This window comes from Strix aluco, chromosome 4, assembly GCF_031877795.1.
Source record: "Strix aluco isolate bStrAlu1 chromosome 4, bStrAlu1.hap1, whole genome shotgun sequence".
NCBI classification, from domain to species: domain Eukaryota; kingdom Metazoa; phylum Chordata; class Aves; order Strigiformes; family Strigidae; genus Strix; species Strix aluco.
In genome coordinates this window covers 89,894,630-89,913,499 of record NC_133934.1, presented here as the reverse complement: position 1 = coordinate 89,913,499, position 18,870 = coordinate 89,894,630, and the positions used below count along the sequence as shown (strand labels likewise).

The 18,870-nt window shown below is 42.6% G+C and overlaps 2 protein-coding genes across 2 annotated transcripts in view; one reads left to right on the top strand and one right to left on the bottom strand.

The window, feature by feature from the left end:
- The window catches only part of LTK (leukocyte receptor tyrosine kinase), a 103,057-nt gene extending 84,724 nt beyond the window's left edge, over positions 1-18,333 (top strand). The window contains exons 22-29 of the mRNA XM_074824151.1: positions 1,397-1,461; positions 4,026-4,155; positions 6,193-6,290; positions 8,924-9,016; positions 9,620-9,721; positions 11,181-11,315; positions 11,676-11,766; positions 12,478-18,333. Coding sequence (XP_074680252.1) covers positions 1,397-1,461; positions 4,026-4,155; positions 6,193-6,290; positions 8,924-9,016; positions 9,620-9,721; positions 11,181-11,315; positions 11,676-11,766; positions 12,478-13,254 — 1,491 coding nt within the window. The 3' untranslated portion in view covers positions 13,255-18,333. The remainder of the gene's footprint in view (positions 1-1,396; positions 1,462-4,025; positions 4,156-6,192; positions 6,291-8,923; positions 9,017-9,619; positions 9,722-11,180; positions 11,316-11,675; positions 11,767-12,477) is intronic.
- ITPKA (inositol-trisphosphate 3-kinase A) overlaps positions 11,761-18,870 on the bottom strand; it is a 46,597-nt gene continuing 39,487 nt past the window's right edge. Inside the window, exon 8 of the transcript XR_012623251.1 lies at positions 11,761-12,187. The gene's annotated coding sequence lies outside the window, so the exon portion shown is untranslated. The remainder of the gene's footprint in view (positions 12,188-18,870) is intronic.

Genomic DNA, 18,870 nt, shown 5'->3' with positions numbered 1-18,870 from the left:
GTGACTCAGAGAACCAAATCTGCTTCTATGAGTTCAGCCCAAAACATAGCCCTCATTCATAAAAAGAAGTTCTATTGTTATTTGTCCTGTCTTTCAAAACCCTCTTTTAAAAAAAAAAAAAAGAAAAAGTGAAAGGATCACGCATTATGACACTTTGTTATGAACTTTCCTGTGCCACTGAGCAAATGTGCATGTGTATGAAAACCCAGAACAGACACTAGCAAGCAGTTGTAACTGCCCAACCCAGTTTCACTGTCCAGACTGGAGGAAGCACCACAGCACAGTGGCAAACAGAAGTAGATCAGCATGTTTTTCACTTGTGATAATACAGTGAGGATATCATCAGTTTTGAAAGTCTCAGCAATGATGGCTACTTGTTAGGGCCCTGTCTGCCCACCTGCCCCTTTTCTCACTCATTTCCCTGCAAAGTGACACCCTGAACATCACCAGAAGGCTGCTCTTCTCCCTGGCTGGAAACTGGTAGAGTATGCGTGGGGGCCAAGCTGTGATCACGCTCACCTTGCTTCGTGATGGAGCCTATCAGTCCTGATCTGACTTAGCAGAAGAAGCAGGTGTAGACTGGGAATAAATTAAAAAATATATTTGCAACATACGCTACATATTGTTTGTGGATATTCCACCAATTTAATAGATCATCTGCACTGTCCTGTGTGAAGCAATTACTTATTTCAGTAACAAAATGCAACCCTGTCTTCTGTAGCCCACGCTACTGGTGACAAGACCTGTTTCTCCATCAGCCTCACCACACTAGGCACTAAACGTCCCACCTCTCTGCATGCAGTTTGGCAGCGGGCACTACACGCAGCTGTGGCTAAACCGTTCCGTAACGTTAAAACAGTGGGCACAGCAGCAGGCGCTGCTTCTACTGCTGCCTGCGCTCTCAGTTTGTGGTTATCAGTGGCAGATGCTGTCCAAATCTGCTGGCAGGAGAGAAAGATATACGGCCACGTGACACAATTATTTAAGTCATGTGGCTGTATGTGTCATATGACATAGAAGACATATAGAAAAGGGAGAATAAATTAACACCTGTCATTTTAAAGTGCTTACTAGACCTGTAATTCCACACCTAATGCCTTTCTTGATGTGTACCTGAAGCTATTTTGCTCCAGAACACTGCATAAATTTAAATGCAGACAAAAAAAACCCCTCCAAATAGGTCACCAGCTCTCTGTTCTAACTTTAACTACCAAATGAGTCATTGGCAGTCCAACAAACTGGGTACTGAAAAGATGAGCCCCTCCTCGTAGATTCCTGAAGTCATTCACATGTTACATGCTCTTTCTATTTTTTTTTTTTCTTTTTCCTTTGGTGGTCACCTAAATGTTCTCAATTCTTTGGTGGGATGGTCCTCACCATCTTTACCTCTCAACAGACACTGCCAGAAGTCTGCTCTGAGCAGGATGAGATGGATTTCCTGATGGAAGCATTGATTATCAGGTATAGTTTAAGGTTTTTATATTGGTGGTTGGCAGGGGGGAAAAGCGTATTGCAGGTAATAAGAATCATTTATCCACTTGCTTGGATTTGGAAAAGAAATCCAGCCTTATTTTTCACCAAATGGCATTTTAGTAGCATATGAGTTACTGGTTTCAGCTACTTGTTCATCTCGGACAAGGTAACTGAGGTTCTTTTGTTGCACATCTCTTGTGGTTTAATGCCAGTAGGCAACTCAGCCCCACACAGCAGTGGGATGGGGAAGAGAATCAGAAGGGCAAGAAAACTCATGGATTGAGATAAAACCAGCATAATAGGTAAAGCAAAAGCTGCATGTGCAAGCAAAGCAATGTAAAAAGATTCATTCACCACTTCCCATCAGCAGGCAGGTGTTCAGCCATTTCCAGGAAAGCAGGACTTCATCATGCCTAATGGTTACTAGGGAAGGCAAATGCTGAACTCTGAATGACCCCCCCTTCCTTCTTCTTCCCCCGGCTGTATGTGCCGAGCACGATGTCATACGGTGTGGGACAATCCTGGGGTCAGCTGTCCCGGCTCTGTCCCCCTCCCAACTTCTTGTGCCCCTCCAGCCCACTCACTGGTGGGGTGGTGTGAAATGCCTTAACGCTGTGTAAGCACTGCTCAGCAATAGCTAAAATATCAATGTGTTATCAACACTGTTTTGATCACAGATCCAAAACATAGCACCATATGAGCTACTGTGAAGAAAATTAACACTATCCCACCCAAAACCAGTACAACATCTCAACAAAAATTTCTGCTGGTTGGTTCTGTTGGTCATGTTTAGAGGAGTAAAAAGGCACATTATTCTACAAACGTGTTCTGCATTTGAAATGTTTTCATTTTCCAAGAACCCCGTTGCTCTTTTACTAAATATAAATCATGTCCCGACACTCTTAATAAAACAAATTTTCAGTGATGAAATGGAAAACAATAGGAAAGCTCAAGATTAGAGTCACCTGTGCAGTGACTCAGATGTTCAGCCTCTGCAAGACCAGCACCAAGGTGGTACAACACAGGCTGTGCCAGGGAGGTACATTTTCAGGCTTGGAGGCTAGGGCTTAAACTATATTCTCTCTTGCAAATAAAAGTAAGAGTTTTTATAGGAGCAGGTTTGGCAGCTAAAGAAGGAGAAAGTGCAAAAAGCTTTTCCCACTGTGGCTTTCAATCAGTAGCTAAGCGTACGTGCAGCCTTTTTGCTTTTCCTATCTGTGGAACTGTTTGCCATAAGTAAGCACTCTTTGTAGTGGAGGTCCTGGGCTTTTACCTTTCTTTGCACAAAAATAGCTGGGTGAGACACTCTGAAACTGCTGTAGGGATAAGGTAGTGAATACGGCTCTGTGTGTGTAGCTTGCACAGCTGGAACACAGCCCTTCTCCCAGTGTGGCCGCTTCTCTTAGAGGTGTTCTGGCTTTTGATGTCTATGCAAGCTTGACGGAACCTTTATAAGGTCCCATCTGCACGACCATCTGACAGTGAACTATGAGATCTATAAAACCTGCTTGGAAAAGGTGACAGCCAGCCATTCCTATTACCACCTGTACTTTAAGTATTCCGGTCTTGGAGTTTACTTCATTAACCCAAATCCATAACCTTAAAACAATAGTATAGTGAAGGGTGACTTTAAAATAATAGTATAGTCGGGGATGATTGTAAGTGATCAGAACTTATGCATTTTTAATTTGTGCAACATGAAGTTCCTCTTCTTATTGTCTGGCCCAGCTCATACTTAGATGCTAGTTTTCTGCTATTAAAGCATGAATCTCATGACACAGTGCCACTTCCTAAAGTCTGGAAGAACTTTGGCAGCTGAATGGGAGGTCACACTGATGTATGTTTTTTTAAAGAGCAATTTCAATCGATTCACTTAGTAGCACATGACTCTTTCTCTTTCCCAACTTCCTTTCCATTTTTAGTTCCTGTATTATCCAGGTAATCACTCTCCAAGGGAAGATGGTGCTTTCTAATGACTGAGTCTTACTGAGCTTCTTGACAATCTCAGCTTTCTTTTTTAAGAGGCAGAAATCCATCACCTAAGCCGCTGCTGCAGTAGATATTAGCTGGATCCTGCTTTGGCAGACTAGACACTGAACTGAGTCCACCAATTAGATAGCAGTATATTTAACATAACTAATGCTGAATTAAAATCCCCACTGGTCAGGATTTTGTTTCAGAAATACCAATAATATTTACATATTTTAAGTGCTTAGCTTTCTTTTCCCTCTCACATCACCCCCATCTTTCAGTCAGTGCGTCCGTTAAATTCTCTCTTTGCAGACAGAAGGCTCTGCTTTGCTTTCAGCTTTTCATTCCTTCTGTTGAAAGCTTTTCATGGGCAAAGCCAGGTGTAACCCTGATCTTGGGGCTGTCGTAATCAGAGAGGCATTTTGATATGGCTGAAGCAGGGATTTGTTTAGTAACTTGCACTGCATCAGGATTTGCTTCAACCCAAGTTGTCAAAGCTCAAGGCACAGTGAGTGTGATGGGTGTTGGCCAGGTACTAATGTTGTCTTTCTATTCCATGTTGCTGTGATCTTGGCTTTCAGTAAGTTCAATCACCAAAACATTGTGCAGTGCATCGGTGTTAGCCTACAGACGCTGCCTCGCTTCATTCTGCTTGAGCTCATGGCTGGAGGAGATATGAAAAGCTTTCTTCGGCAGAATCGACCCAGGGTGGTGAGATAACTTCCCTGCTAGGCTTGTGGTTGATTTTAGTATTGTTATTTTTATGATAAATATTGGATTTTGCAAATTATCTCTGATTTCTAATACTATATTGATGCCAACCAAGTACAGTGAATATTTGGAGTTAATTTATGGTTGGACTAGATGATCTTCAAGGTCTTTTCCAACCTAGATGATTCTGTAATTAGTTTCAATGTTCTTATTATGAATAGCTTATTCCAGATATGTGTTCTTGCTTCTTAACAGTGTGATCCTGGGCACCTCTGTTAAATAAATATATATATCTGGTTGAGTGGAGACTTTTAAAAAAAAAAAAAAAAAAGAAGAGAGGCCTGATTTTACACTATTTCTTATTGTATTGATGTTCCTATGCTGGCTGCCTACAGGGGCAGGAGGAGGCTGACTGGTGCCTCATGTACTCCTACAGCACATGATGCAGTTGAACAGCTTCTCCTCCACACACATATACACCCCAAATAGTTATGACAATATAGCTTCATGTGTGTATAATCCTATGCTGGTATTAACATGTTGTTGAAAGACCGAGCTTAATCTCTTCTTCATACAGGAGTAAATATACTGATTAAATGCACTTAGAGTGGTATAACAGCACCCAGATGGAGGAGTTTGTATATCTTTATTTTTGGTATTTATAGTGAAAGTGGTACATTTTATGTGAGTAGATAAAGTCTGTGGGCAGCAGAGAATAATAAATACTCTTATTTGACTATTATGTATAGTAGTAATGTAAGCAACAATTATTTTTTAAATATCATGTGAAAACAAACCTGCTGCTATGTTAGCTGCTATGCTGGCAGATAGCAAATACAGTAGTTGAAGTCCCCCTTAGTACTCAAAAAATGTCCCTGTACACCTTTTCTGAAAACAGAACTAGCCCCATCATTAATGTATTTCACAACAAGTTTCCCTGGCTGCAGAGAAAATGTGTGTCCATCACAGTCTTCTGACAGAGGAATGCCAGAGCAGAGCTAAGGTCTGGAAGTCTGTGGTTCTATTTCTCCTCCTTACTCTTACTTTCCTTTCCAGAAATGCCTACTTTTATAACTGCAAGTCTCCCTGGCAGATGTCCAAGAGCTTTGTCCAATAATTTGCCTAGCCAATTAAAATAGTGCTCAGTGGCTATAGTGTATGTTGTGTGGTTTGAGCACAAGAAATTACAGCAGTAACAGCATCCAGAACTAAAAGCAGCCTTAAAAAGAACAATTTATTTGATATCTCACAGACTTTTGATCAGCGGTGTAGTAATCTCTCCCTACCCTTCCCGAGAGCAATACAGAAGTTCCCGGAGAAGCACCAAGGAAATTTCCCTATGGGGAAATAAATGATGGGATGAAAATAAGCAGGGCTCCTGGAGAAAGACTTCTTTATTGTTCTTAGTTAGGGAAGTGCAGGTGGAGAAGGGCCAGTACCAGTCCCCAGGTCCTGTGGTAAAGCATCCCTTTTTTGTATACGGCTCCTGAGGGTAATCTCTGTCCTTCCACAAGGCTGGATAAGTTGATGAATGCTGACTGCTGGTTCAGAGATGTGCACTCGTGCATCTTTGCTCTCTCTCTCTGAGTTCATGTGCTAATTTCCATTGATAATTAATTACCTCACTCTTTAAAAATGGGTGGGTTTTTTTCTCTCCCATCTCACCTTTTAAACTTGCTTGTCTTTTGATTTCACAAACTCCAACACCAGTAGGGAATAGTTGTCTCCCACCCCCTTTACTAGGCTACTCAGGCCAGGCCACAACTCTCTTGCCAGCTTACACTCGTGCACTGTGCTCAGGAGAAGTGAAATCTTCTGAAAGTTTTTTGGCTTAAATAAGAGTTTACTCATTTTCTAACTCTTTACTTTGATCTGCTTATATTCCTTTTCGCTCCTGACTCATTTAACCCTTCCCCCACACTGTATGTATGTCTCTCCCTTTCCCTGCTTCTGCCTCTCTCTGATTATCCCCTGCCTGAAGTATGTTCTTCTACTCCACTATTCTTCCCTCATCATTTGCTGTGTGTCCTTTTCCAGAATCAACCATCCACACTAACAATGCAAGACCTGCTGAACATAGCTAGGGACATTGCCTGCGGCTGTAAATATCTGGAAGAGAATCATTTCATCCACAGGTGAGGAGAAATACTCCCTTCTGATGTACCTCAAGGTGCGTGAAGCTCACACAGTTTCTATTTGCAGTGGATTAGACAGAACTAATCTCCAGGGCGGGAGACAGAGATTTCCTCTACCAATATAGGCTTGTGCTTAGATGTCCGGGCCAGTCTCACTGGTATTTGGTAGGAGTTAGGCTCTGCACCACCCTTTGCAATGCTGGGGAGAAAGGAATCCTTTGTTCCCAGTGACCATTTTCAAGTGTTAATTTTCAGATGCCTACAATGTCGACACATTTGAGATTAGCCCTGTAGTCCACTAGATGGTAGTGTCACTCTGTGTTACCTTGTAAAACGATAAGGGATCATTTCTCTCTTTTCTCATTTCCCTACCTTGACTTAACGTTTTCCCTATCCCATCAGCACCCAGGTACCTGATATTTGAGCCATTGACTAGAGAAGGGTAAAACAGGGACAATAAGAGGTAAAAACACGACTCTAAGCTTCCTTTCCAGCTCAGCAGCTGACCTGCTGTGTGATCTTGGGGAGCCCCTATTTGTCTGTTCACACCTCTTTTTCATCTTCTGTAGAGAAAAAAATGTTGATATGTCAGGCTTCAAATAAGAACAAAAATTTATAGAAGAGGTAAAGGTTATTATGGGGAGTCTTTTAAAATTCCCAGTTGGATATTGGACTCCTTTGTTTCTGATTAAGTGTTGTTTCAGCTCATGATGTTCCCAGGCATAGTATAACAATTCCTTTCTGAGCATGAACTCCATGCTGAGTTCAGCCCTTGTCTGTAAAGGAAAGGAGAGGTCTGCACACAAGAGGGTCACACAGGCTCTAACTAAACCAACGTACAGCCTGGTGTTATGCAAGCAGACAACTGATTCACCCACACGCCCAAGCACGTGTACGTACGCATGACATTGCACAGAGCAAAGAGGCAGAGCTAGCAAGAGTGGGTAGAGGCCGGAGAAACTGAGGGAAACAAGTGGCAAGCAGCAGTTGGAGCAAGAAGCCATGAGATTGAGATATGGGATATGTTATGGCTTTATGATTAGAGCATCTGAGACAGTTTTCAGTCTCCTTTATATTGTAACAATAAATAAGTACCCTTTGAAAAAAGGATTAGAGTCACTAAAAAAGAGCAGTTAGAGCATGCAACAAGTTTTGGTTCTTGGATCTCTTAATAAGTACACAAGGGGTCAGTATTCTAATTGGAAACTTCAGAGTTAATTGCTACAGCATTATTTTTAAAAATCCTTACTGTAATAGTGATATCAAACTCCACCCACCCTGATCTATTGAATTCATGATAAGGGCCAATTTTCGCTTCTGCTGCAAGAAAAACAGTAGAAACAACAGACATTTTCTCCACAAGCGTTTTATAAAACCAATTTTCATTTCTGCTGTCAGGTAGATGTTCCCTGGTTTTCTTATCATATGTCACTGAGCCCAGCAGTCATCACATAAAGCTTCTAACATTTATGTCAACAAATGAAAAGGCCAGCTGTTATTGCTCAAGACCAATCTCCATTTCAGGAGAGAAATGGAAGAAACTAGTGTTTGATTCTTTTAACAGCAGCATATCACTTTTAAAAAAACTCTCTGGGTCAGGTTTTGTGCTGTTAGATCTCTAGGATAAGCAACCTGGGAATGGACTTGTTTTGTTTTAGCCAACAATTTAAGAAATCAGTACAGAAGGAATTTCATTCAGGTTCTATATTAGTATTTGTTAGTGATGTCAGTGTTACTTGGAGTGGGTTGGGAAGGGGAGAAGGTTACCATTTCAGGCAACAGGTATCCTAGGAGGAAAAGGTAGTGTAGTGGGGTTGTGGAGATGTCACTAAGGGCAGGTGTTGTCATCCAGGAGTCACAGTTGATGATGGAAGAGAAAGCTGAGCTTGACATCCAAATCCTGAGGGATTTTTCAAGGCTGGCAGTGGGAAGAAACATATGAGTTGTTCCAGGAGCTCGTTTTTCTTGGCAGTCAACAGGACCCCCACAGTGCTATGATTTTTAATGAGTTCCTTTTCACAATGCGTATTTAAAATGAACAAAAATCCTTCAGTCTTGGCCATGCAGTCATTACTGCCATTTGACACAAGCTAAACCTGCACACAGCAAATGGCTGCTCCCATATGTAGCTTTGCTTGGTTCCACGGGAGATATCCAGAAGCACCAAAACAACAGTTTACTGAATCTGGTCCTACATTGACTTTTCAGGCAGTTTACTAAGACTACCCCGTAGCATCACATCTGAAACTGCTGGAGACACTGCTGAGATGTCTCTCTTTAAAAAAAATAGAGCAAGACAGAAATCGGTTGTAATGCGGTTGAAGCAAAAGAGGTTGGATCTGTCCCTGGTCTGACACTGACCCTGTTTTCTGCCTTAGCAAAAGGACATAGGAGTGTGGAATGATTGGAGAACACTGGGTGGAAGATGTAATATAAATGCAGTTTAAGAATTGTGGTTAATAAAAATTACATTGTAGCTGACATTATTTCTTATTTTTAATAAGGCTTTTCTCATTTGTGTAAAGATGAGTCAACTAAGACTTGCAGGACTGAGTCTAATATTCTTTCTTTATTCCTTTAGCTAGTTAAGAGTTTAGAATTAGAATTGATAATTTTTTTTTTTCTTTTTTAAGAGATATAGCTGCAAGGAATTGCCTTTTGACCTGCACTGGAGCAGGACGAATAGCCAAGATTGGTGACTTTGGGATGGCCAGGGATATTTACAGGTAAGTGAAAGGCCATTTCAGTTCTATGAATAACTCAATAATCTGTATCATTTTTGACCAGTTTGAACTGTCTGATAGAATCTGAAGCAGTGGAACCGTCCATTTCTGTGTCTGAGTTTGATTACCAGTTAACTAACTGGCACTACCAGACTGTAAATTAACACATCTATGCCTACTAGCCAATGGATTTCAACTGTTTTTATTCCAGATTGGGCAACAGAGAACGCTACAAACACATGTGGACACTAAACCAAGCATAAGCAAGTTTATTAGCTAGTTGATCATAAATAATCTTAAATTTTAAAAAACCCTACCATAATTCTCAGTTTTTGATGTCAATAAGACTTGCTGCATCAGCAAAGCATTGACAAATCTGATGTCTTCTGCTGCGCACCTACAACACGCTCAGCTTCCATCCCAGTTCCAAGGAGGGTATAAAATACTGCTTCAATGCACTGTTGATGTTGATGACTTTTCCTTTTTCTCACTTGGCCCCCATTGCCGCATGCAGTCCCCAGCTCTGTTGCTGTGGTGATAAAATCTTTTATGTATCTGAGCCCTTTCAGACTGTGTGACATTTTCCATGTGTTTTATCTTTGCCAGAGCAAGTTACTACCGCAAAGGAGGAAGAGCCATGCTTCCTGTCAAGTGGATGCCACCAGAAGCTTTTCTAGAGGGCATTTTCACCTCCAAGACTGATACCTGGTAACAAAAGTCTTTTAAGCACTTCTGCTACTCAGTGATAAGGGTCAAGAAATGTACTGTTCAAGAAAAAAATATCTGCTCAGCAGGAGCCTTAAAAAAATGACAGAATTTCCCAGAAAATTATTGGAAGTCTTCCCTCTGCATTCAGTAGAAGCATGGCTAAAGAATTCTGAATACAAATTTAAAAACCTAATGTAAATGGAGGTAATAAAAATTCACTATACATAAATGCAGAGTATCATATGAAGACAATCAAGAAGTGAAAAGAGAAAGTTTAGATTCCCAAGAAGTATCAGTTAAAAATCCAGACAAATACCATCAGACACTTCCCTCAACCCTCAGTATCTGCCCCTCAGTTTCTATCAGTGATGAGTCCTGCTTGTATATCTTGTAAATGACTCTCTCTGTACCACCCAGGATTACTCTTCTGTATAATTTTTTTCTGTTGTATATAAAATGACAGCAGATTTAATCAGAAGTCCTTGCTGGTTGCTGAGGAAACAATATTTATATATTGATTCCTCGTGTAACTTGATCTTTCTTTAAAATAAGCACCCCCTCAGCAGTAGCACATTCATGCACAGGTGCTGGGGAATGGAAACTTTCCAGTTGCTTAAGAACACGTCTCTCTGCCTGTACAGTAGATTCTTCAATACACTGTACTGAGACATTCCCTTAAATGCCACACTGACCCAGTTTCCTGAAGTTGTTAGTGATGCCGGAAGACAAGGGATTGCTTATCAGTGCCTAACTGTGAACAGCCAGTACTAAATATTTTGAAGGAAAGTGCTACAGTTCCTGTAATAGGCAATAAGTAACATGTGTGTACTGGAAATTTCTTCCACCTTTGCAGCAAATAGTGACTCTTAAAAGTCTGACCCTGCTGAAGTCCTGGCAGGATCCTCTTGACTCCCCTGGCTCTAAGTCATGTGTTATTTTCAGTGGCACTGCCTGACTGACCCGTGGATATAAAAAAGGAGAACAACCGTATCATGACAAAAATAAGTGCTGCGGCCTTTCAGTTTCAATGGATGTCTCTCACTTGATTTTATTCTTGAGCATCCTGCTCCCAAACACTGATTCAAACCTCTCGAGTCTTCCCAAGTAAGGTAGGAATCTCCACACCAGATGTAACAATTCTTTTCAGTTGGACCATACATAGCAAAGGGTGTCCTGGCATTTCCTGCTCTAGAAATAACGAATGCAGCAGAAAGAACAACTTCAGAGTTATTAAAATATTTTGAAACATCTGCAAAGCTAGCTCTGGAACTTAAACAAAGGTTTTGATTGATTGCTTTTCTATATCAAGGTTGACTCATAATCACGCTAATTGCACGTTACTGTGGTCAGCCCACAGCTTCGAAAGGTTGTTGCTGTGGTTTTACCTACACAGCTTTGTGCCAGGTTTGTGGAGCACAAATGAAACCTAATTGGTATTGCTGCCTGGTTTCTGACACAGGTCCTTTGGTGTGCTTCTGTGGGAGATTTTCTCTCTAGGCTACATGCCCTACCCTTGCAAAACCAATCAAGAAGTGCTGGAATTTGTCACCAGTGGAGGAAGAATGGATCCACCAAAAAACTGTCCGGGACCAGTGTAAGTATTTCCTTACTCCTACAGGCCAAGGGATAGCGGGTATCAAACAGGTTAGACAAAGGCAAGCACACACCATCAGTCAGGGAATGGTGAGTGCCCCCAGTGTTAGGTGGGTATTGTTGAACGTCTCTTGAGCAGCTGCCTCTTGTGTACAGCTTAGACTATAGGATTTGCTTTAAGTAGTGGGCCCCTAATGGCTCAGGATCCAAGAATGCAGAAATGACATGTCCACTTTTGCTCTCCTCCTAGGGGCCACGTACTGAGTGCAGTTCCTCTGGATCCATGATCACTTCATACTGAAACACATTTTACATAATTATCTTTCTTAATCGATACTGTTTTTTTAAAACTTATTTTAAGGTACCGGATCATGACACAGTGTTGGCAGCACAGTCCAGAGTATCGGCCAAACTTCTCCACCATCCTGGAAAGAATCAAGTATTGCACACAGGTAGGTCTTTGGTATCCAGGTGGATGATCATCCATGGAATGCCAACTATCCAAAGGGAGGAGTCCTGACAGACTGATCTAATTACTTTCTTGATTGTGGTGGTGCTGTTGGCTCAACTGCTCTTTTCATTTGGGTTTTCCAGTATCCATCCTCACTCTCTTATCTTCAGCCCAACCAAAATGAGATTATACTGTTCCTGTGCAAGCGGATCCTTTCAGCTCTCAGCTTGTTCAGTAGCAAAATGTCCTCCATTTTGTGATGCAAAGGTATTTAGAATCTCTTTCAAGGTCCATATTCTGACCTTGCCTAATGTTGCTCGAAAGCCACAGCTGAACTGGTACGGAGTGGAGAGGGGAATGAGACGGCAGGGTGAGTTGACCATCTGGTAGCACTTTACAGCCATAGGCCTGAATCCAACCTCCTGAGAGAGAAATTATATATGAGTGACCCCCAGATTAGCCACTGATTTCAGTAAAGCACAGCCTCTGCTCAAAGGAAGCACATAAATGAGAGAGCATTTCTGCAAGTCCTAACAGTGTGCGATATCCAGATGGCACATAGCACCTGGTACGACGTGCAGGAATATTGCCCAAACCTGATGTCAGCCTCTGCCAAAAGCTTTTTTGCTCCCGTAGCTATCTCTCTTAAAATGCAGGTGTGACAGTCACCCTCGTGAAGCTCAGGGTGTAAGAGATTCTTGTCTCTCTTCAGGACCCTGATGTGATCAACACTGAGCTGCCCATGGAGTGCGGCCCTGCACCAGAGGATGAAGGGAGTACAGTCATGCGCCCAAACATTTCCAGTGGGATCGTGCCCCTGTTGGTAAGCCCTTCTCTCACACCTCAGACAACACCTAAAACACTGGACTCCCACCATGCTGGGCACAAACCTGCACAATGTCCACAAGAGCTACTGGTGGAGAATCTGAGCAACTGGACTGCTCGAGGGCCCAGCCTGCCATGCCTCAGCGATTTCAGCAGTGGGTCCTGGTTCCAGCAGACCTCGAACCAGAAGTTGGAGCTCAGCAATCCACCAACCCACAGACTTAAAAACAAAACAAAAAATCTTTGGAACCCAACCTATGGATCGTGGGTGCTAGAGAACATCTGTCACTTCAGCCCCAGCTCCAAGCTCAAAGCAACTCCAGAGCGGGAAGATTCAGGCTTTGATGGGAATTGCAGTTCCTCTCCTAGCTCTCGGGCATCGCCAGCATCTCCAAGTCGAAGCAACCGCCCTCACCTGGATATCAGTGGGATTGAACTGGTGAAACTCCAGACCTTCCCCTGCGGCAATGTGAATTATGCTTACGATGACCTGTGCTATAGCACTGACCACCAGCCACCAGCGTTGGTGGAGGTCAGAGCAGCTGTGCTGAGGAGCTCAAGTCTGCATAGAGATGAAAAACCTTTTTATAAAACAGAGAAAACATCAAGAGAGAGGGACTCCGGTCTGTCTTTGTCAGGTGACCTGAGTGTTACTCCAGTATAACAGAAACGATTCTTCCAAAGATCAGGGAATGCGTGTGTCTGGAAGGACTACTTCCTATTTCACCTACTTCCTCCATTTAAGTTCCTTCAGATGGGTGATGTTTCAACATCAGCAATGTTCTGCTTCCTCCTTCTACCTGCTGGATTCCCAGATCATTAAAGACAGTTGAATTTCTCTCTCTGCCCCTCAAATGTGTTCCACTGAACCAGCTTAGAGGCATTGCTGCTCTGATTCAGAATACAATACTTAAAAAAAGGATTCCTCCTCAATCTGCTCAGGTGAAAAGAAATGGACCTACCATCCAACTGCAGCATTTGGATGGAAGTAACGACCAACACAGATTGCGCTTCTTTCTGACTGAAGAAACCAAAAACACATGCTGTGCCAGCAGCAACCAACTTGCAAAGGCTGCTCTAGTCCCAGGAGCTTTTTACAGTCCTGATGACTTACTAATGCTGCTCAGTAAATAAATAGCAGCTACACTTGCATCTGTTTTATTAGCAGAACTTGTGGAAAAACATGAAAACGGAGCTACTGCTCAAATTGGAAGCAGTAGGAAGGATGAAGAAAAAATCTGGGCTCCTCTGAGCATGTGCTTTGAAAACAAGCAATGACGAGGAAAACAAATTTACTATTAAAAAAGAAAAATAGCTGGTGGAGCTGACAGCATCCCTTTCAATAGTGAAGGAAATGTTCTGCTTGCCTCGTGGTGTCTCTTTCCTTGCAGCTCCTGGCATGGAAGGGGCAGGTGGTTTTTCAAGAAAGGGTGAGCTGCATGGCATGATGAGAAATGGACTGTTTTTATCTTTTAGGGGACTTTACTTGGGATGAACTTCATTTTTTGTAAGTACTTTGATATTCAGCAGTAATTTCCTGTGCTATGTTGGTAAGCATTAAGCTGAGGCTCTCAGGTAGCTGTCTAGCATTTGGTGCACTGGAGTTGTCCTTGGTTTTAGTACCTACTTCTCTAAGGTGTCAGGGCACCTTACAGTGCCCTTTACACAGGAAGGTAGAATAGCTCAACCATTTGAGAACCCTAAAACCATGAGTTGGCTTCACACACCTGAGCAGGTCTTCATTTATTCTTGCATTGCAAGCATACAGACTTGCTGGTAAAGATAGTTGTTTGTTTTGAAGACAGCTTTCTTCTGTTGCTTAGGGTCTAAACTGATGTTTACTGGTTAAAGCCTGCAAAATAAGGAGACTGAAAAAGTAAATAATTTGGATTAACCTGAACAGTCTCAGAAGCATTTTGTCTTTGTCCCACTCCTGAATGTTGCACTGCCAACCTACAGTGGCAAATTACATGCTGCCTTTGTGTGTAATCAAGTTGTCTGGTGAGATGTCAGTTGTAGACTCTGCCCGATTCCTTTCCCAGGGAAGAGCTGCTCTGGTACAAGCTTCACGCTTAGCGCTCAGCTGCAGGTACAGTCTGAACATGTGGGCTGGCAGGAGAGGGTTTGCTCTGACCACACAGACTGCCTGTCCTCTGCATCATTCCGGGGTGGATGCTACTGAGATGTGGTACAGAAAAGCACCAGGTGAAGAGTCTGAAACCATCTTGAGTGAAATGCATCTTCAGCCCAGGTTTATGCTTTGTTGGTCTGACTTTGTATCTGTTCCAAGCTTCCTACAGTTTTAGGCCTTTGGCTTTAGAATGAACAGCTTCACATACCATCATTTCCAGACCCGAGTGGTGGTGATGGCCACCTTTCAGCAATGACCCCTATGCTATGGAAATAATTCCCATGTTGTGAAATGACAGATGGTCAGAACAGAGGGGTGCCTCTGTGGGCCAATGCCAGGCGTGGTGTCAGGACCGATGGGCTTAGTGACCAAGGGAGACCATTTCACTTTTGCTTTAGCTCTCTGGCTTCTCTCATGTTTAGCTCAGAGCCTGTTATCTTACATCCAGGAGCTGCTACAGCCCACTTAGATGAGACAGAAAAGCCCAGTTAGTGGGAAAATTTCTCATTCTTTCCTCTTGCAGAAGGTAGTGGTTTTGGTCAGGGTTCAAGCTGGCCACCTCTGGAATGTGCCAGTCACAAATACCTTATCTACTTATCTACTACTCCTCTACCCTTAGCTAATTGGAATAACATCAGTTATTCTTCAACATCCTTACCTTTCGGATTATGTTAGTCCTATGGTTTATGCATTACTAGTTTTTTCCCCAAATGTGAGCTATCAGGTTCTCTGACAGTTGTGACTGGGCATCAGCAACTCAGCCCCTTCCTCCCTGCGGACGTGACAAGGCTGCAGCAGGGTGCAGTGCTCCTAGGTGAGCTGCAGTGGACGTGACGCTAGCTCGCTTTCCAGCCCTTGTCTGGAGCGGGCTCTGTCCTGAGCAGAGCACTGGTCATGGCTCTGCTTTTGCAGGCCCATTAGGACTCTGCTTTCACTTCTCAGCCCTCAGCATGGGTGGGACATTGGTGGTAAGAGAGGGGTGAAATAATGACTTGTTCAGAAGCCACAGGAGGTTAACTATACCACATTTTTCTTCCTGCAGACTTTATGTTATAAAGTAGCAGGCACAAGAGAGTTCTTAATTTTTTTCACGTGGAAATGACTATACAACCCCCTAAGATTCCCATGAGAAGCAGGTAGGATCCCTGCTGTCCATATGGTTACCCAGCTTGAGCTACCACTGTTTTCCCCATACGCAGCACTTGCCTCAACATAATTCATGAATTTAGAAAGGCCCATAGCGATAAAACAAGGTAAACAATTGGAAAGTGAGGCGAGGGAAAAGCACAGTCCTGTTACAACTGCCACAGGCAGTCTTGGCTGCAGCTATGCCTTCAAAGTTCTTCAGCCCAGCACTTTGGACAAATACCAGTTTATAGCTGCATCAAGGTACGTACTTACAGGAAGAGCACAGACAAAGCTGCACTGAGCCAGCACACACCACCACCCTGCACCATATCTCATCTCTAAGAGCGAGCAACAGGGGGGTGTTGAAGGGCAACTGTAAGAGTAGGGTGAGCATGTAGCAGTTATTTCCCAGCTTTGCTGGTTTACAACAGCACGTAGCTCAGGGACGTGCTGAACCAGATGCAGCGTCTTGTGATAGGACAGAACATGGACCTGCCTGTACCCAATAGGTGCTGAAAGAAAGAGCTGGGAATTTTAAAAGAATCTGCATTAGCAACCTCAATTTTATACAAGCTCTTAAACACCTCCAATGGAACTAAAGGTAAACGATCTTCTGTCAGTGCAGTTACCATGAATCTTTGACCTGTAACAGTTTTTCTGTGCATATCTGATCTCTTAGCTGCTTTTTACAAACCCTCACAGATAATGAATTTTTAATTAATATCCTGGAGGAAATAATGCTAGTATCACTCCTGTTGTGATGCTGAAATGCTACATGCTGTCCAAACCATATTATCTAAAAAGAAAGCAATTGCTATGACATATACTACAACTTTCAGTCCTACAATTCTGAGACTGAAACTTACTGTTCATACAATCAGATCTCATAGTGCTCAGTTGCTACCCTTTCAAAATAAAACTTGCTTGGAACTGTTTTTTAAGGAGACACTTTATAATCAATGAGTTGAACCCATAGTGTCAAAACTAGATTACTTTGGCAATTGAAAGCCAAAACCTGTTTTGAGGAATGGCATGAGCTGGAGATCTGGGATTAATTCAAGTGAAGTCCTGTAATCCATGTGAAAAGTCTTCCAACACTTCCCCACTGGAGAAACAGCCATTTACAGGATTATTATAAATTGCTCTTCCATGGGTGTCCGTCTTTTAACATGTTACCAACTTGGTTTTAGGATTTGTGTGTATAGAGTTGTTGGGTTTTTTCCTTCTGGGCTCAGCATTAGTACTTTATGTTGCTTCATACAATCTCACACCTACATTTTAAAGAGGGGACGGAATAACAAAAGATGAAATAATAATGCAAATTTCAATTTGTCTTTCTCTCCTTTCTTTTCACATTTGTTGATATTCTTGCTTCTGATTTGTCATCTTTTCTCTCCTCAACTTCAGTGTTTTGCATCTTCACTTTCCCTTTAAAGAAACAGAATTTTTAACTGCACAGATTTAAGGTGTCCCCCTCATATCAACCCTCTTCCTGAGGTAAGTTCTCCACTGATTTGCCGATGGGCAGGTGTGTGCTAAGAAAGCTTCGCAAGTCTAATGAAATAATTATGGGCTTCTGCAAGTGTAACTCACTCCTCAGCTCCTGTGCCCTCCTGCTACTTACCTGAAAGAGAAGGCTACTGCTGGGAGCAGAGTTTTCCCCAGTGTATTTGCATCTCCACAGCTGTGTCAGCCAGGGACCCCACTTCCCCAGGCCCTGGAGCAGCAGAGTTCCTGTAGCCAGGGCCGTGCTCGCTCCTCCTGTCTGCCTGCCCCTACCAGGGGCAGAGGCCTTAGGCATGACATCACTAACATCTTCCCCTCTCATCACATGACTCTTTCATTTAGTTGAATTGGTTTTGATTACCTCTGCCCATGGCAGCACTTCTTGCCAACTTACCTTTCTGGGTGAGTACTGGCTGTAAGTAGATGACACGCCTGCTTCTACGCGATTTAAAGCTGACAAGTGTATACTTCTAGATTTGCAACACAAAATAAAGGGATGCTAATGGTGGCCGTTTCCCTCTCTGCTAAGCACTCTTTGCACACAGGTAAGATGGGTTTTGGAACCAAGCCTCCAATGCTAGTTTCTAGATGTATTTCTTAGAATCACTTTTGTTGTAGGAAATATTAGATGCTAAAGACTACAAGCACAAGAAACACTGAAATAAATAGCTTTTGTCCCTTCTCTAAGGAAACTCTTGAAGATATTGCTGTCCTGTGACCAAATCACAGTGGACGTCTTTTTTCCTTCAGTCTCATTTATTTAGTAGCATACACACTTCAGAGTAACAAACACTCAACCAATACAGTCAATGTCAAAAGTGACCATGGTCAGCATTGCATTGTAGTGTTCAGAACGGATGCATGTGGATGATACAGGCCATTTGATCTCAATACCTTAGGAATAACAAATAATAACAACAGCAATAAAAAAAAAAATAGCAAGAGCCCTCTGAGATACTTAAGGGTTTGGTCCAACTCCCATTGAAATCTTTCCCTATAATAGGAACTGGATCAGATGTTAAGTGAATTCCCCCTGTGTAAAATTAAGAGGGATTTAATTTTTACCACTGGTTAAATTTCATCCAAATTTATATCCTTGTGGGGCTGCAACACCCATCATTTTTAAACTTAGCTGATGTATCTCTTTGTGCATTTCCTTCTATATTGCACCTTCCTCCAAAGAATCTCACAGCATCTTGCAAGCAATAATGGACCTCACACCATTCCTGTGAGGTAAGTAGGTACTATTCCCATCTGTAAAATGGGAACAAAACTGAGGCCTAGGACAGTTGTCCAAGGCCAAAAAAACAAGTCACCGACAAAGTTGAGGGAGAGAAGTCCTACTGCTAGATTCACACAGGAATACAGCAGTAAGCATCGCTGCATTTAACTAGTGAGTTTAAAGACCTTGGTGCCAAAGTCAGAGGTTAGCTGTTCAGCACCGAAGTGCCTCTGGGCCAGCATATCTTTCCGTGCTGTGGAAACACAAGTGCTCTCGGTAGCTCCAGAGTGAGG